Consider the following 14,068-nt stretch of genomic DNA (forward strand, 5'->3'; position numbering starts at 1 on the left):
TCTTTTTTATATAAATATCGTCATTTAAGTGCAACAACTCCTATAGAGAGTTGACTGACAATTTGGGCTATGTTCACCTATATTTGTAAGTCTTGTTTTCCTGGTCATTTTTACTGTTTACAGCTTTTCTTTATCATCAAAATGTTATAACTTTTACAAAGAGTTTACTGAAAATTTCGGCCATCCTGACATATCATAGAAATTGTCCTACTGATCATGTTTCACGCGGCATCTAAAGTTTCTATCTATCTATTATAGTTTTCTAGATACTAGACAAAAACGCGAAATTAATAAATATGTCATTTAAAGGCAATCACTCCTACAAGGATTTCGGCCATTTTGACTTATTTGTATATTTTGCCATGTTGATCAATTTAGATGTTGAAGGTATTTTTCTTTCTGTTATAGTTTTCAAGATAATTGCAAAAATGAAAAAAAAGAGGTAAAAATCGTCATTAAAGGGCAATCAATCCTGTAAGAAGTCGTCTGGATGTTGGACGTGTACTGATTGATATTTTAGTCTTATATACATGATATTTTTATTAGTTGTTATTGGCTTTGAACTTGCTTTAAGATACTGCAAGTACTCTCAGATCTGTACTTTGTCTTTTTTGTTGTGGGAGATAAATTCCCTGCCACGTCCGGTCTGTGTTTTGTAAGTTGTTTTCTCTGCTTTGTATCGATCCGACGAGTTGAGCCCTTTTCAACTGATTTTTATAGTTTGTTCTTATGTTGTAGTGTTACATAACTGTCCCAGGTAAAAAAAGGGGGGGGGGTTGGCGCCAGAAAACATGTTTAACCCCGTCACATTCTGTATGTGCCTGTCCAAAGTCAGGAGACTGTAATTTAGTGGATGTCGTTTGTTGCTGTATATCATATATTTTTTCCTTCATTGTTTTGTACATAAATCAGGCCGTTAGTTTTCTCATTTTTCATTTGGGGCCTTTTACAGCTACTACGCGGCATGGGTTTTGTTCATTGTTGAAGGCCGTACGGTGACCTCTATATATAGTTGTTATTGTCTACGCCATTTGGTCTCTGGTGGAGAGTTGTCTCATTGGCAATCATACCACATCTTCTTAATTTTATAATGACAGTTTTTATGAGAATAGACAGTAGGTAGATCTCGTCATTGGAAAAATGTATATAGATATAAGAAGATATGGTATGAGTGCCAATGAGACAACTCTCCATCCAAGTCACAATTTGTAAAAGTAAACCATTATAGGTCAAAGTACGGTCTTCAACACGGAACCTTGGCTCACACCGAACATGCCACTATCTGTAGTACAGTAGTTGTCGTTGGTTCGTGTCTTTCATATTTGTTTTTCGTAAATTGTTATAGGATTAACACATTTGTTCTAGGGGTTATCGATGTGAAAACTGGGACGATTAACTCCTAAACTTTGATTGCCTAAGAGACAAATGTCAATCAAATACCAATGGACAAGGATGAAGATCAAATCTTTATAACTTTATAGAAATGACGATTGAGAGACCCTTTAAAAAATTAAAGGGGGTGACTGAAAAAGAGCAAAAGCTTTATTATTTTCAAAATTATTCTTGACTTATGCCGATGACAAGTCTGTATACAAGATGATAAAGTTAGAGGGTCGAGCAAAAAAATATCATAGGTGAGAATGCAGGAAAGCAGAACATTCATTATTTAATCAGCATTGAATGTTACCATATACGATACCTATATATAAGGTAGACTAAAAACCTGCAAATGACTAAATATCCATTTCAAGTTTCAAACTTTCATGATATTTGTAATTTCATTTGATACAATATTTTTATGTCTTTTTTTCAAAGAATTATTGGATATTTTTTATTTATCTTTTGTAGGCTAATGACAAGCGCGTCCCGGGCTTAGTTATAAGAAAGTAGAACATCCAAGTGTAAGTGTTTTGAAATGTTCATGCTGGTGTTATAACTCATTTTTAAATGTAGTTAAATATCAATAAAGAATATGAACAGACTATCTTTGGTAGATAGTTGTCTACCAAAGATTAAATTGTATTTACTCATTTTTTTTGAAGTTTGAAAAACTATAACCATTTGACATGAAAGGAGGACAAGTTGAAGCAACTATTGTTTTTTCTGTGGACTAATGGAAAACTTTTTTAAATCATTTTATTATTCATGTAAAGGAAAGGTTGGTGCCTACTAAAGAACAAGTCAGCATGCACTTACGAAACAACATGTTAATTCTGATCCGTTGTGTGATCACCGTTTTTGTATATGATGCCATTTTAAATGGTCTGACCCGGCATCATCGACATAAAAAAAGTTCTGAATAATTAAAATAAACTCAAGCAGTTATAAATTCATACAATGGCATCCTATGCTCTTCTTCGTCTAGTCCGTAGATAACAATCCTCTCACCCATGTTTGGCGTTTCAAAGGTGAAGTCCCAATATTTTTTGCCAATTCGTTTGAATTTGTGCTTTCTTACCATCACTGCAATCATATTTTCACATGTTATCTTTATAGTTATGTTTTTATTACATGGCAAGATTTGGCTGAGCGGCTGAATTAAGTGGCATTTTAATTCTCTAGCATGGCGCAGTGTTTTAGGATATGGGTAACAAGGTTTTGACGGATGTATGCAATTTATCAAGCAATTGATAGCCTCTCTGTAATTTCCCTTTTCATTTTTGAAAGACAGGGTGAGTTTATAGTATCCACTTTTAGGAAATTTAACATTAACTACCATTGATTTTGGAATTGCCTGTATCATAACAAAATCGTCCATGTTCGGTAGTTCTCCATGTGAATATGTCAGTCTTGCTGTAACATCTACGTCGTAATCGACTGGAATTATAAGGTCAATGAACCCGTCGTGAACTTCATAGAATGGTCGTATGTCGGCACCTCTACTTATTCCAAAGTCGAGATATCCATGTACCGGCCCATAATATCCGTAGTATTCTGGATAAGGATCAATTCGGCGCTCTATTTCTCTACATCGTACAAAATATTCATTAATTAAACTGAGTACTTTGTTGTCTGGAGATGTAGTTGCGAATAATTTGACGCTGTACCCGCCAACTTTTGGTGGACGAATGATAGCCTTGAACGCATTGTCATATGGACCGTTTAATACAATGGCATGATGTTGCAGCATATTTCCATCAATATCCATTAAATAAACTGATGTGTCACATAATTTGACTAGATCTGTTTTGAATTTTACAACTAATTCCTTGGCACAGTCAATTACAGCAGACTTGTGACTTTCGTACTCGATACCCCATTCTAAAGATTTATTTGTTGGTTTTATGTTCAAATTGAATGTTTTCAGATCAATTGTTTTTGGAAGCAACTGCCATAATTTGCTTTCATCCACTTCTGGGTCAGAATATGGGAAATGGGTAAATATCATGGTTTCTGGGTCCGGTAAAAAATAGTTTTCATTATACCGCCAAACAAATCTCCGATTTTTATCGATATATCCCGCTCCCCATGTACACTCCATGAAATGCCACTCGTCATCGACATACACAGCATTCCATGTGTGATTAATCGATCCTCTATAATTAAATCTCTTTGCTGGAGTATGTCCAAAGCCTTTGGCAAATCCGGGAATTATTTTGGCATGTATGTTTGAACAGCTAAAATGGAAAAAATAAATGAAATGAAACATATAGGAGAAAAGACTAAACACATTTCCTTGTGCATTCTCATGCAGCTCATTTATGCAAACGTAGTTTTCAAATGCTAAATCGTTATAAATTTGACAGCCAGTGGAAAACTTATCAAATAAGAAATTTAACATTAATTTTTGTTTTCTGTGATAAATATATAAAATGATATAAAAGATAAATCGCCTCAAATATTCTTAATTCTACGCTAAATATAACAATAGCCTTACGTATAGAAAGTCAGGGCAGTCGTGGTTAATAGCATACAGTTTTTGTTTGTATTGTAAAAAAATTGAAGGTAATCATAAAATATGATTCAAAACTTAAAATTCACTTAAAATATCACATCCGTTACAAACTTTAAGTTGATTGTTGACTTCCGTCGAATCATATATGTTTACTAGTATATCATAGAATTGTTAAAATTCTTTTGAATACAGCGTTTTAAGAAGTATTTGAGGATAAATGAAGAGGAATATTGAATTTAATCAGGCTTACTTGCAGAGTTCTGCGAACAGATTGGCATAGCCTTCACATACTGACACCTTACATTTCATTACAGTCAGTGCATCCACTGGTCGACTCCTTCCACTAAAGTGGGACTCCGTATCGTAGCTGAAATAAAATTCTATTTTTTAATCTTTAAGAAGTGTACAAATAGTGAATTTAAGATACAGCTTTTTAAGTATGTTTCTCTAACAAAAACTTTAATCATAGACAACCTAAAATGTTGGTGACGCTGACGACAACGATGGAAGGAATGACCGGTATGTCTCGCTCGCCAGACTTTCGTTGCAGGCTTTACAAAATGAAAGGAATGAATACTCGCAAAACAAATGCAACTGCGTCACATCTCGGTATATCATACCCAAGTAGGGAACATCGACTGATGTTGTCTTTTATAATTTAGTTGGTTTTAGCAATTTTTGTGGATGGAAGACTTTTGCATTTATTCTCACAATATCTAGAGCTTTATATTTCAACTGCTAGATTGACCTTCTTCTTATATTGTGTTATTAGGTCGCTGTTTCATTGACGTATTCTTGGCTCCTTTTTTAAATATCTACCTTTCACACAAATGTGTCGATATTTGTCAGCAGTTGCTAGATATTAACTGAAAATATACACAGTTTGATAGCTAAACATCTAACTTTAATTTAATTTAGTTTGATAATATTTTATTGCATTAATCAAGCAATAGGATTGGACACAAGTTATAACAACTTATATTAAGTCCTCTCCTTACATATACAATACACATATATGATGACAGCAAACACATACATAATATAGCGACAGTTATAGAAAATAAAGGAAGGAGTCACACATTGGCATGGCAACAAAAAAAGTAAATAGGACAGAAAGAAAAAAAGAAGGAAAGCTGCTGACTTAGAACGTTAAAATCTTCTTGACTGTTTAATGAAATAACGAACTTTATCAAAAATTTTAGAGTTAGTTTGGTAATTATATGCATCTTTTCCAAACAATAGCGTTTCAATATCAATGTGTATGTTCATATTTATAAGATCATTAATCAGAGATATTCTTTGGTTATAATATAATTGACATTCTAGAAAGTAATGGATGGCATCTTCAACAGGAGAACCGCAGGAGCATTTAGAATCATTCACTACATTTATCTTATTTAAGTCTGCATTTAATGAACTGCACTGCTGCCTTAGTCTTGTATGCAGTATATTTAATTTTCTGGGCCCTTCACCATAATATGTTTGAGGTCTAAATAGTTTACCCTTTATTTTTCGTTTAAATTGTGGGATAGTTGGTGCGTTTCTTATTGTTGGATTTAAATTATTCCATATTCTGACAGTAGATGGTACGAATGACTTTTCAGTTGTTCGTAGTCTACATCTCTATCTGTCTTTTTTGTCAAGCCCAGAATAATTTACTTGCTGTTGCAAAAAATCAATTAGAATACTTACTGTACATTGTTAGTTATCCAGATATAAAACGCTCGGATTTTCTCCAAGTCACTGGAACATTCTCGTCTTAGATACTGGGCAAGTTTTAGAACAGTTGGTTCTTTATAGTTTGGTGCCTGTCAAAATAAATGGTGATCCATTATGTGAATCTATCATAGAATTAACTGACAGGGGAACTTTCGTGTTTTTTTTTCTAAATTCTGATAAAGATTTCAAGATACTGAGAAAATTTACAAATGAACGCTGATTCATAAACAAGAGCAGCATAGTATTATGTATAGAAATGAATTATTTTCGAAATATTATGTTATAAGTTTACATTTATTTCTCCCTTGAAATTACTACATTTTAGTAAAAACAAACTTCAAATGCATAATTACTTTGCTAACTAAGCAGACACACAAGCAAACAACTTTTCAAAAGTTCTGTTAAATAGAACACACAGGGTATTTTGTATGTGTTGGAAATTCATACAAGAAAAAGGCCTTGGATATTTTGGATGAAGAAAAAACCATCAAATCATATTCTTGCTCATTGTTCAATTCAAGAACGATAACCTGTTCCCTGTTATGGATTGTTCCCTCCTGAAGAAAACCAAAAAGAGGAAAAAAGAATAACTTCAGTATTCACGACGAGCCATGTATTTTTGGTTGCATTGTCTCGGCCAATACATGACGTGGTCTAAAATATAAAGGGTTTAATTCCTTCCAAAAGGACCCGCATCTATGAGCGAGACCAATCGTATGATCCAAGAGTTTCACATTTTATGGACAATATAATTGTGAAGAAACTAAATAAAATCTATTTTCCGCCTAATTTCTATCATTAAACATTACTCTTTTTTTTCTTCAAATAAACTACTTAGTAAAAAAGGCAATCATGAAATAAAATAGTTACGTGGTTATTTCAGTTATTCATTTCTATAATTATCGCATGCCATATATGTCTTACCATTGTAATTTACCAGGGATCAACCTTCTGTAATAGGAAAAGGAGCTTAACTGACATTACTAGGTTAAAGATCTTTAATCGTTCATACATATTAAATATAAGCTAATATTTCCATTAGTCTGAATAGTTTATAAAGTACTCAGAAATTCCATACCTAGGATGATTAAAGTGTGTTGTTAACATAAGCAACATATTTCCTGAATTTTTTCTTTGTTTCTTTTTTTTTTCTATAAACGTATTTTTTTCTGTATTTTAAGGGTTTTGATTCCTTTACTATTCTTACAGACATTTTAATTGTTTTAAAGTTTATTTAATCACATTAAATTTCTAAAAAAAAATATCTTTTTTTCACAAATATAAGTGGCAGAACAGTTAGTAGAAATTAAGTCCTTCGAGAACATTTAATCAAATTATCGGTTGAAAGAAACACTTCGTTAAACGTAGATTCCGTTTCAACAGAACGAAATATTCCGGGAACAAGAATAACGAACATTCTACGATTGCAGGAATATCTGTAACTGTAAATAATATACAATTACGGCCCTCTGAGGAGGGGGATATCCAAAATTGTCAACCCTGCTAATGGTTATTCCTCGTAGGTCTGTATTAAACTGTATTATTATACCGAACAAATATTGGCCACTGCCGGTGAATAATAGGGTTATTCACCGGACGGTACAATTCGGCTTCACCGGTGGTGAATGATAGGGTTATTCACCGGACGGTACAATTTGGCCTCACCAATGGTGAATAATAGGGTTATTCGCCGAACAGTACAATCTGTCGAGGTTATTCACCGGGCTTGCCGATTTGGACGCAAATATCCGAATTAATTCACATTACGTGATATTTTATTAGCCAATAGATTTATTCATTTAGGTGAGGTATAATAATGTATATATAAGTTTTATAATAGATGAATTATTTGCAATGATCTAATGTAAGTCTGAAACAAGACACATAATGTGGAGACCAGGGCCAAAATGTGCTTGCTACAATATGAAACTAGCTAAGGATGTTAATTTGTCTAATAACATATTCGTAACAAAGAGCTCTACATCAATTCTTCGGAAATCAGAAATGAAAATAGAATTCTCTTATGAAACAGTAACATTTTGTCATAATTTTTTTTTTATTTTGAAATGAGTAATATAAAGACGAAGTTTTGTTTAACTGCTAACTTGACATCATTTGTACAGAAAATAAGCAATACATATTTTAATACTTACATCTGCCAAATTAAGCCAGTGTCAATTATAGTTTTAGATATGCCGTGTAAAGGGACTTCGTCTATATAGCGTTTTTTACTACAAATTCTATTGCAGAATAGAAAAACAAAGGATATACCTTCTTTTGTTTTGTGGTCTTTTTTCCCTCCGTTTTCGATTTTTGCCCTAGCCAACAGGTCAAAAATTGCATTGTGTCCCGAATTACCCTTTATATGATGCTTTTGTATTTTTCCAGCTGTGTTTTAAATCATTTTATGAATTACTAGTATGTTATCTGTTTATCTTGCCAAAGGTTGACTGGGAAATAGAAATACGGTGAATTTGGTGTTCTACCGACCGACAGTAAAACCATAGTCCAAATAATTATGACGTCTTGAAAGTCTATTTTAATTTTTTCTGGAAGGCATCACAAAAAGTAAATGAAATAGCCTTTCAAGACGTGATAATTATTTGGACTAGTAAAACCATTGCCAAAGTTGGACTTCCGTTTGGCTGTGCGGGATGGATAAGAACACAGCCACTCCCGGTTAGAATGGGGACGTTAAATCCGATGCCTCGTGTAGAGATAGTTCCACGCTTGTTGCACGCTAAGAATCATTGCAACAACTCGTTGAGGGGTCTGTACCTGGCATGTTGCAAGGCAAAATTACTGCCCCTATCCAATAATACATACCTTCTTTATCCAGTGGCAGTCCAAATTTCACCGACCTATGTTACAGGACCTACCTATAGTATTTCTCGTCCCAAACATGCATGAAATATTTGCCACTGGATTTTAAGCAAACATCAATCAATTTATCTACCGTTGATATATGTCTTAAATATGGTATTGGATGTAAGCCAATTCATAAACAGTCTTTTTTTACGGACATGCTTTGGCGTCTCTTAAGCATTATCGGACCGAAAATTACTCCATCCATGATATGTTAGTTCGGTCATCATATGGTCTTAAGACAACTTCCGATGCAGGTTGTCTGTTCTCCGAACTTTTCCGAAGTCCTCCGTATAGCTGAGTTTGAAACACATATATATATACCATTCAGACTTTTAAGACGTTACTTCAATAACTCTCACGGGTCCTAACCCACTCAACTAGAGCACAAAAATCTTTTAAACTTTATGGAAAAAAGTAACAAGAGGCTTTTCAAAAACCATAAGTCGAAGACAGATCGACTAGACCATGGACTAGATTTATCACTTACCTTTAATGCATTTTCATCGATCTTTTTAAATACAGTTGAGTCAGGTATCAGATCACGCCTCTTCTTTTGTGGTGGGTAGGGTCTTCGAACGTCCTCAACTTCCGGGGATGGAGTTCCAGGTATGCTAAATCTGACTGATGATACGTTTGCAGGGCTTCGGACAACCTGAACTTCTTTGTTAAACTGAACTCGACGTTCAGATTTTGAACTGTGGGTGTCAGTGCTTATTATAGTAGCTGGGGTTAAGAGAGAACTCCGATTTCCTGAATTTGCGGAAGATTCTTGATGGGAAGAGTTGCATCCCATTTGTTACTGCATCTGAAAAAAAAGAATAAAAATGTCAACAATCTTAATTCTTTAAATCAACCTTTAGATCTAGATAAAATGAATGGGTGGGCTACATCAATTTTAGCAGGATACTACCGCAAAATTTTGCACAGAAAATTGCGCTTGACATAGATATATATTCGCCTCATTAATCGGCTAGTGTGTGTTTTGATTCTAAAAAGTATAATAATATAAAAGTGTTATTTTTTACCCCTGAAAGGAGTCTTCCACCATCTTGGATCGTAAAACAGCAGAACACAATAGGTCTAGATTTTCAATTGATAACAATATTTTTCTCTTAACTTCTGGTGTCCATCTATATGAACAGGCTACATTTTAATGCACTTGGATTGAAGAGTTAGAACAATGTGATTTAAATACAAATCTTGTGTCCACGCTTTGCTTACATTGTGAGCGAAGTACATTGTGAGCCAAGCGTGGACACAGGATCTGTATTTAAATCAGAATGGGGTCATAGAACAGCATAGTTTAAAAAAAAATCGTAAACGTACGAATCTCGTATATTAGTTGTATAGGGAGATAGATCATGGCACCTTGATCTCAAATACATATATAGCTTTCTTCTTTTTTTATATATCAATTGTGGACCCCTAAGACTCACACGTCTTAGCTGTTAGTGTTTCACAAGAAGCATTTTTATTTTTTAAGAAATACCATAAATCCATCAAAAAACGTATTAACGAATGAAAAACGCCTGACATTTACTCTCTGTTTAAATAGTGTTTATCTTCTATGCGTAATGCCAAGCGAATCTACCATTACTATCAATGAAGATCAATGATTCTACCATATTCATTTTAAATACTTAGTACCTAACCCTTCTCCTTTCTGTTAGAAAAAAAACATGAAACGTGAAATTGATATAGGCATGCGCCAAATCATTCATTTGCATGACAGTTCCAACAGTTCTGATACCTCCGATCAACCGCGTTATCCTTACTTTACCAAGGATGATATTGCCATCCCTGTAGATCGAGATATATGACAGATACACAGAACTAGAAAAATATGTACTCACAACATGACATTCAGATCTGTTTATATTTACACCGAGAACAGATCTATGAAAGAACGGTGGTATGTAAAGAAGACTTGCCATTCAGTCTTAAAACCGAAAAGACGCAGACAAATCTCAATGTATATACTTTAGTACTGAAAATTGTTTACTTACCTTATTTCGTTTGTAAACAAGACCACTTTCGCTAGTTACTGAGATCAATACTTATAACAGATTTTAATTATTCAAATAAAAAAGTGGAGAATGTCAATAAAGAGGACATTTAAAACTCTGTGGTGATTGTTCAGTGGCGCGTATCAGATATTGAGAATTGTGTTGATAGGATTTAACGTTAATGGTGCGAGGAATATATTAAAACAAAATTAACTTCGACTATAATGCATGTCATACTCGGTAGATTTACGAGTAATTATGTTTTTTTCTCATTAACCCAGAAAGAAGCGGTTATAAAGAATGTATTATCGTGCACTTACATCAAAGAAAAAACGTACAATATAAGTCAACAACAAAAAAGTACCTAGAAATATCAATATTTAAATATATATATATTATAAGTATAAATGAAGAAAAAAACATGTTGTTCAACGAATTAATAGACAACTGACAGCATTTTTTTTTTGCTGATGGAAAATCACGTCTTATTTTTTACTAAGTAATCCTTTTAAAAATACAAGATGCGTTAAATTTAACAACACAGTATAACTATTAACTTAATCGATAAGTCTATCAGAAAAGGACAAATTAAGGTTTTTTTTTGTCAAAACTGTACTGCTACTATTCAAATTCTCTTCTAATTAAAATCTTTCAAAAAAATCGTAATTCTACAAAATACCTGTATATATAATATTAGGTTTATTGATATCCGGGAAGTCTTTGCATACTGTGTATCAGTATATAAATATAAACTCAACAAGAGATAACCAACTGACCATATCAACCAAGGACAGGAAAACTAACTGGTATAGGGAAGAAAGATCTTCCCGCAACTAAAAATGTGCGAAAGGCAGATTTTTATACCAAGGTCCAAAATGGACATAGTCAAAAATTTAATAACACTTTTAGATATTTGGATGATATATTGGCTCGCAATAATGACGACTTCAGTATGTACATTAAAGAGATTTATTCTGCTGAACTGACTTTAAATGAAACTAATACTAACAATGAACACTGCCCTTTCCTGAATCTTGATATCTATATCTTTAATGGAAGCTTCATACCAAAATTCACGATAAATTAAAAGAGATGATTTTTCATTTCCTATTGCTAATTATCCATTTTTTTATGGTGACGTTCCCTTGTCACCATCTTATGGTGTTTATATATCTCAACTTGTTCAATTCGCTCGTGTATGTAACAACGTATTTGATTTTAACGAAAGAAATCTCTGTATTACTGAAAAATTATTACACCAGGGTTTTCGATATCACAAACCAGTCAAAACATTTGCTAAATTTTATCATCGGTACAAGGACATCATTCGTAAATATAAATCAACATGCAGACATCTTATACGTTCAGAATCTTTCATGGTAATATTCTATACAAAGCACAAAAATGTCGTCATTCACCTCAAAAGCTAACCAAACCTTTAAACAGACTTATTTAGAAGGGATATAGTTACGATACTGTTGTCAGATGGCATATTTTGGAATTAATATTGATTCACTCATAGGGTCTTTGCATCGGAAATAAACACATTTATTCTAAAACCAGTTGTTGGCATGATACGGGTTATGTTCTTCTCATGTATTTTATGATGGTATGATACTAAACCCCTAACGGGAGGGATTGTGCTTGATTTTCATATGATGAAGACATAATCTTTCAATCAGTTTAATTGAGGTCTGGAGCTGGCATGTCAGTAACTGCTAGTAGTCCTTTGTTAATTTATGTATCATTGTCATTTTGCTTAGTTTCTTCTGTTACCTATTCTAACATCGGACTCGGACTTCTTTTAAACTGAGTTTTTTCTGTGCGTATTGCTGTATGTTTGTTTATTCTACATTGGCTAGAGGTATAAGGGGAGGGTTGAGATCACACAAAACATGTTTGGCCCCGCCTTTTGTTGGTCTTGTGTGTTTTTTGGCTTTAGTTCATTTATATGTTTTGGTTCATTAATATGTTTTTGAGTTTAGTGTGGCGTCCGTTTTCACTGAACTGGTACACATTTTTTTACGGGCCAGCTGAGGCCCGCCTCCGGGTGCGGGATTTTCTCGCTGTGTTGAAGACCCATTGGTGGCCTTCGGCTGTTTTCTGTTCTTTGATCGGGTTGTTGTCTCTTTGACACATTCCCCATTTCCATTCTCAATTTTATGTGTCATTAACACATCATCTTAAAAAGTGTTGTTATGGATATTTATAAAGTGGTATGTCTGTAATAGCACAGATAAGAACTTTATAAAGTATTGGCAACAGTGTCTCAAACCACACTTTATTTGTTACTTTATTTACAGTGACATATCTGAGTCATATCTTTTGAGTACGAAATTATACCATGAAATAAATCGCAAGTGAAATTTATTGGTGTAGTTGCATAAAAAATAACAGATATTATCTAAATAAGTGTAATATTTTCTGTATCAAAAAAACTTAGGAGCATTTGGCTGTTCGGGTTGTATAAATTCGCAGTCACGGTCGGTCGGAATAGCCTCGGACAGTTTTGGCTTTCTTTTTCGATTCATAGATAGAGTATAAGTGGCAATGAAACATATTAAAAAAGTATTCAAATAAGAAATATCAAAATGTAGATTTGTATAAAGAATACGTTTTATACAATGAAATTAATACATACCGACAACAAACACTGAATAATTGTAATGGAATCCTTTAATTTAGCACGGCATAAGAAAGATATTTTGTTGAACGTTGGTATGGTTTTAGGTTTGATCAAGCCCTATGCTAATCTCATTGTGTATTGAAATTAGATATTGAAATCTTAAAGATTAAGCTGTTTAAAAGATCCACAAGATTATTTAAGTTCAATCAGTGATCGATATATTAATAATCTTTAAGATTTAATGCCTGCAGTTGGTAGATTTACAAATGCATTGTACATGTATTATTTTAACTCGGAATACGAAATTATGCGTTAATGAATTATTAGTGTATATTGCATTATCACCCATGTGAGTTCTGGTAAACCAGTGAGGAAGTATTCCTTTCTTCAATAAATCAATTTTAAGACGTATGTTAAGGTAACAGAGGTACAAAAATTGGCGATATCACGGATTTTTTATGAAATGCGTGACTGCTAGGCATAGATTACCTTAGCCGTATTTGGCACAACTTTTTGAAACTTTGGGTCCTCAATGCTCTTCAACTTTGTACTTTGGCTTAATAACTATTTTGATCTGAGCGTCACTGATGAGTCTTATGTAGACGAAACGCGCGTCTGGCGTATTAAATTATAATCCTGGTACCTTTGCTAACTGTACATGATAGCAAAAATTGTTTCGAAAGGCAACCGGGGACACAGATCCTATCATGTATCTGTCGAAATGATAGTCGGTAATACGGTATGATATCTGTAACTTTAATACTTTCCGAAAAATAGCAAATTGAATATCCGGAAATTGAAGCTATAAATGTATAGAATACGCGTAACAAAATAAATAAAGCAAAATGAATTGCCTTATTCTCAAAAACCTGCCTAGGAATTTTAAAAGTTGTATGATATTGCCAATACACTTTCATTTTTACTGAGTTACTTTTTATATTTTGGTATACAGTT

At 33.4% G+C, this 14,068-nt stretch overlaps 1 protein-coding gene across 4 annotated transcripts in view; it reads right to left on the reverse strand.

Annotated features, from left to right (window-relative positions):
• Positions 1 to 2,119: 2,119 nt before the first annotated feature.
• Positions 2,120 to 14,068, reverse strand: part of LOC127738005 (kyphoscoliosis peptidase-like) — a 55,290-nt gene continuing 43,341 nt past the window's right edge. Inside the window, exons 1-5 of one of the 4 annotated variants that reach the window (XM_052249009.1) lie at positions 13,130 to 13,229; positions 8,970 to 9,287; positions 5,588 to 5,703; positions 4,146 to 4,262; positions 2,120 to 3,617 (exon numbers count right to left, since the gene is read on the reverse strand). In XM_052249009.1, coding sequence (XP_052104969.1) covers positions 2,315 to 3,617; positions 4,146 to 4,262; positions 5,588 to 5,703; positions 8,970 to 9,275 — 1,842 coding nt within the window. In that variant the 5' untranslated portion in view covers positions 9,276 to 9,287; positions 13,130 to 13,229 and the 3' untranslated portion in view covers positions 2,120 to 2,314. Of the gene's footprint in view, positions 3,618 to 4,145; positions 4,263 to 5,587; positions 5,704 to 6,538; positions 6,566 to 8,969; positions 9,288 to 10,488; positions 10,615 to 13,129; positions 13,230 to 14,068 lie in introns of those variants that run through there. The other 3 variants (XM_052249010.1, XM_052249013.1, XM_052249012.1) reach the window with 3 other exon arrangements.

Source organism: Mytilus californianus, unplaced genomic scaffold, assembly GCF_021869535.1.
Source record: "Mytilus californianus isolate M0D057914Y unplaced genomic scaffold, xbMytCali1.0.p SCAF_4, whole genome shotgun sequence".
Classification (NCBI taxonomy): Eukaryota; Metazoa; Mollusca; class Bivalvia; order Mytilida; family Mytilidae; genus Mytilus; species Mytilus californianus.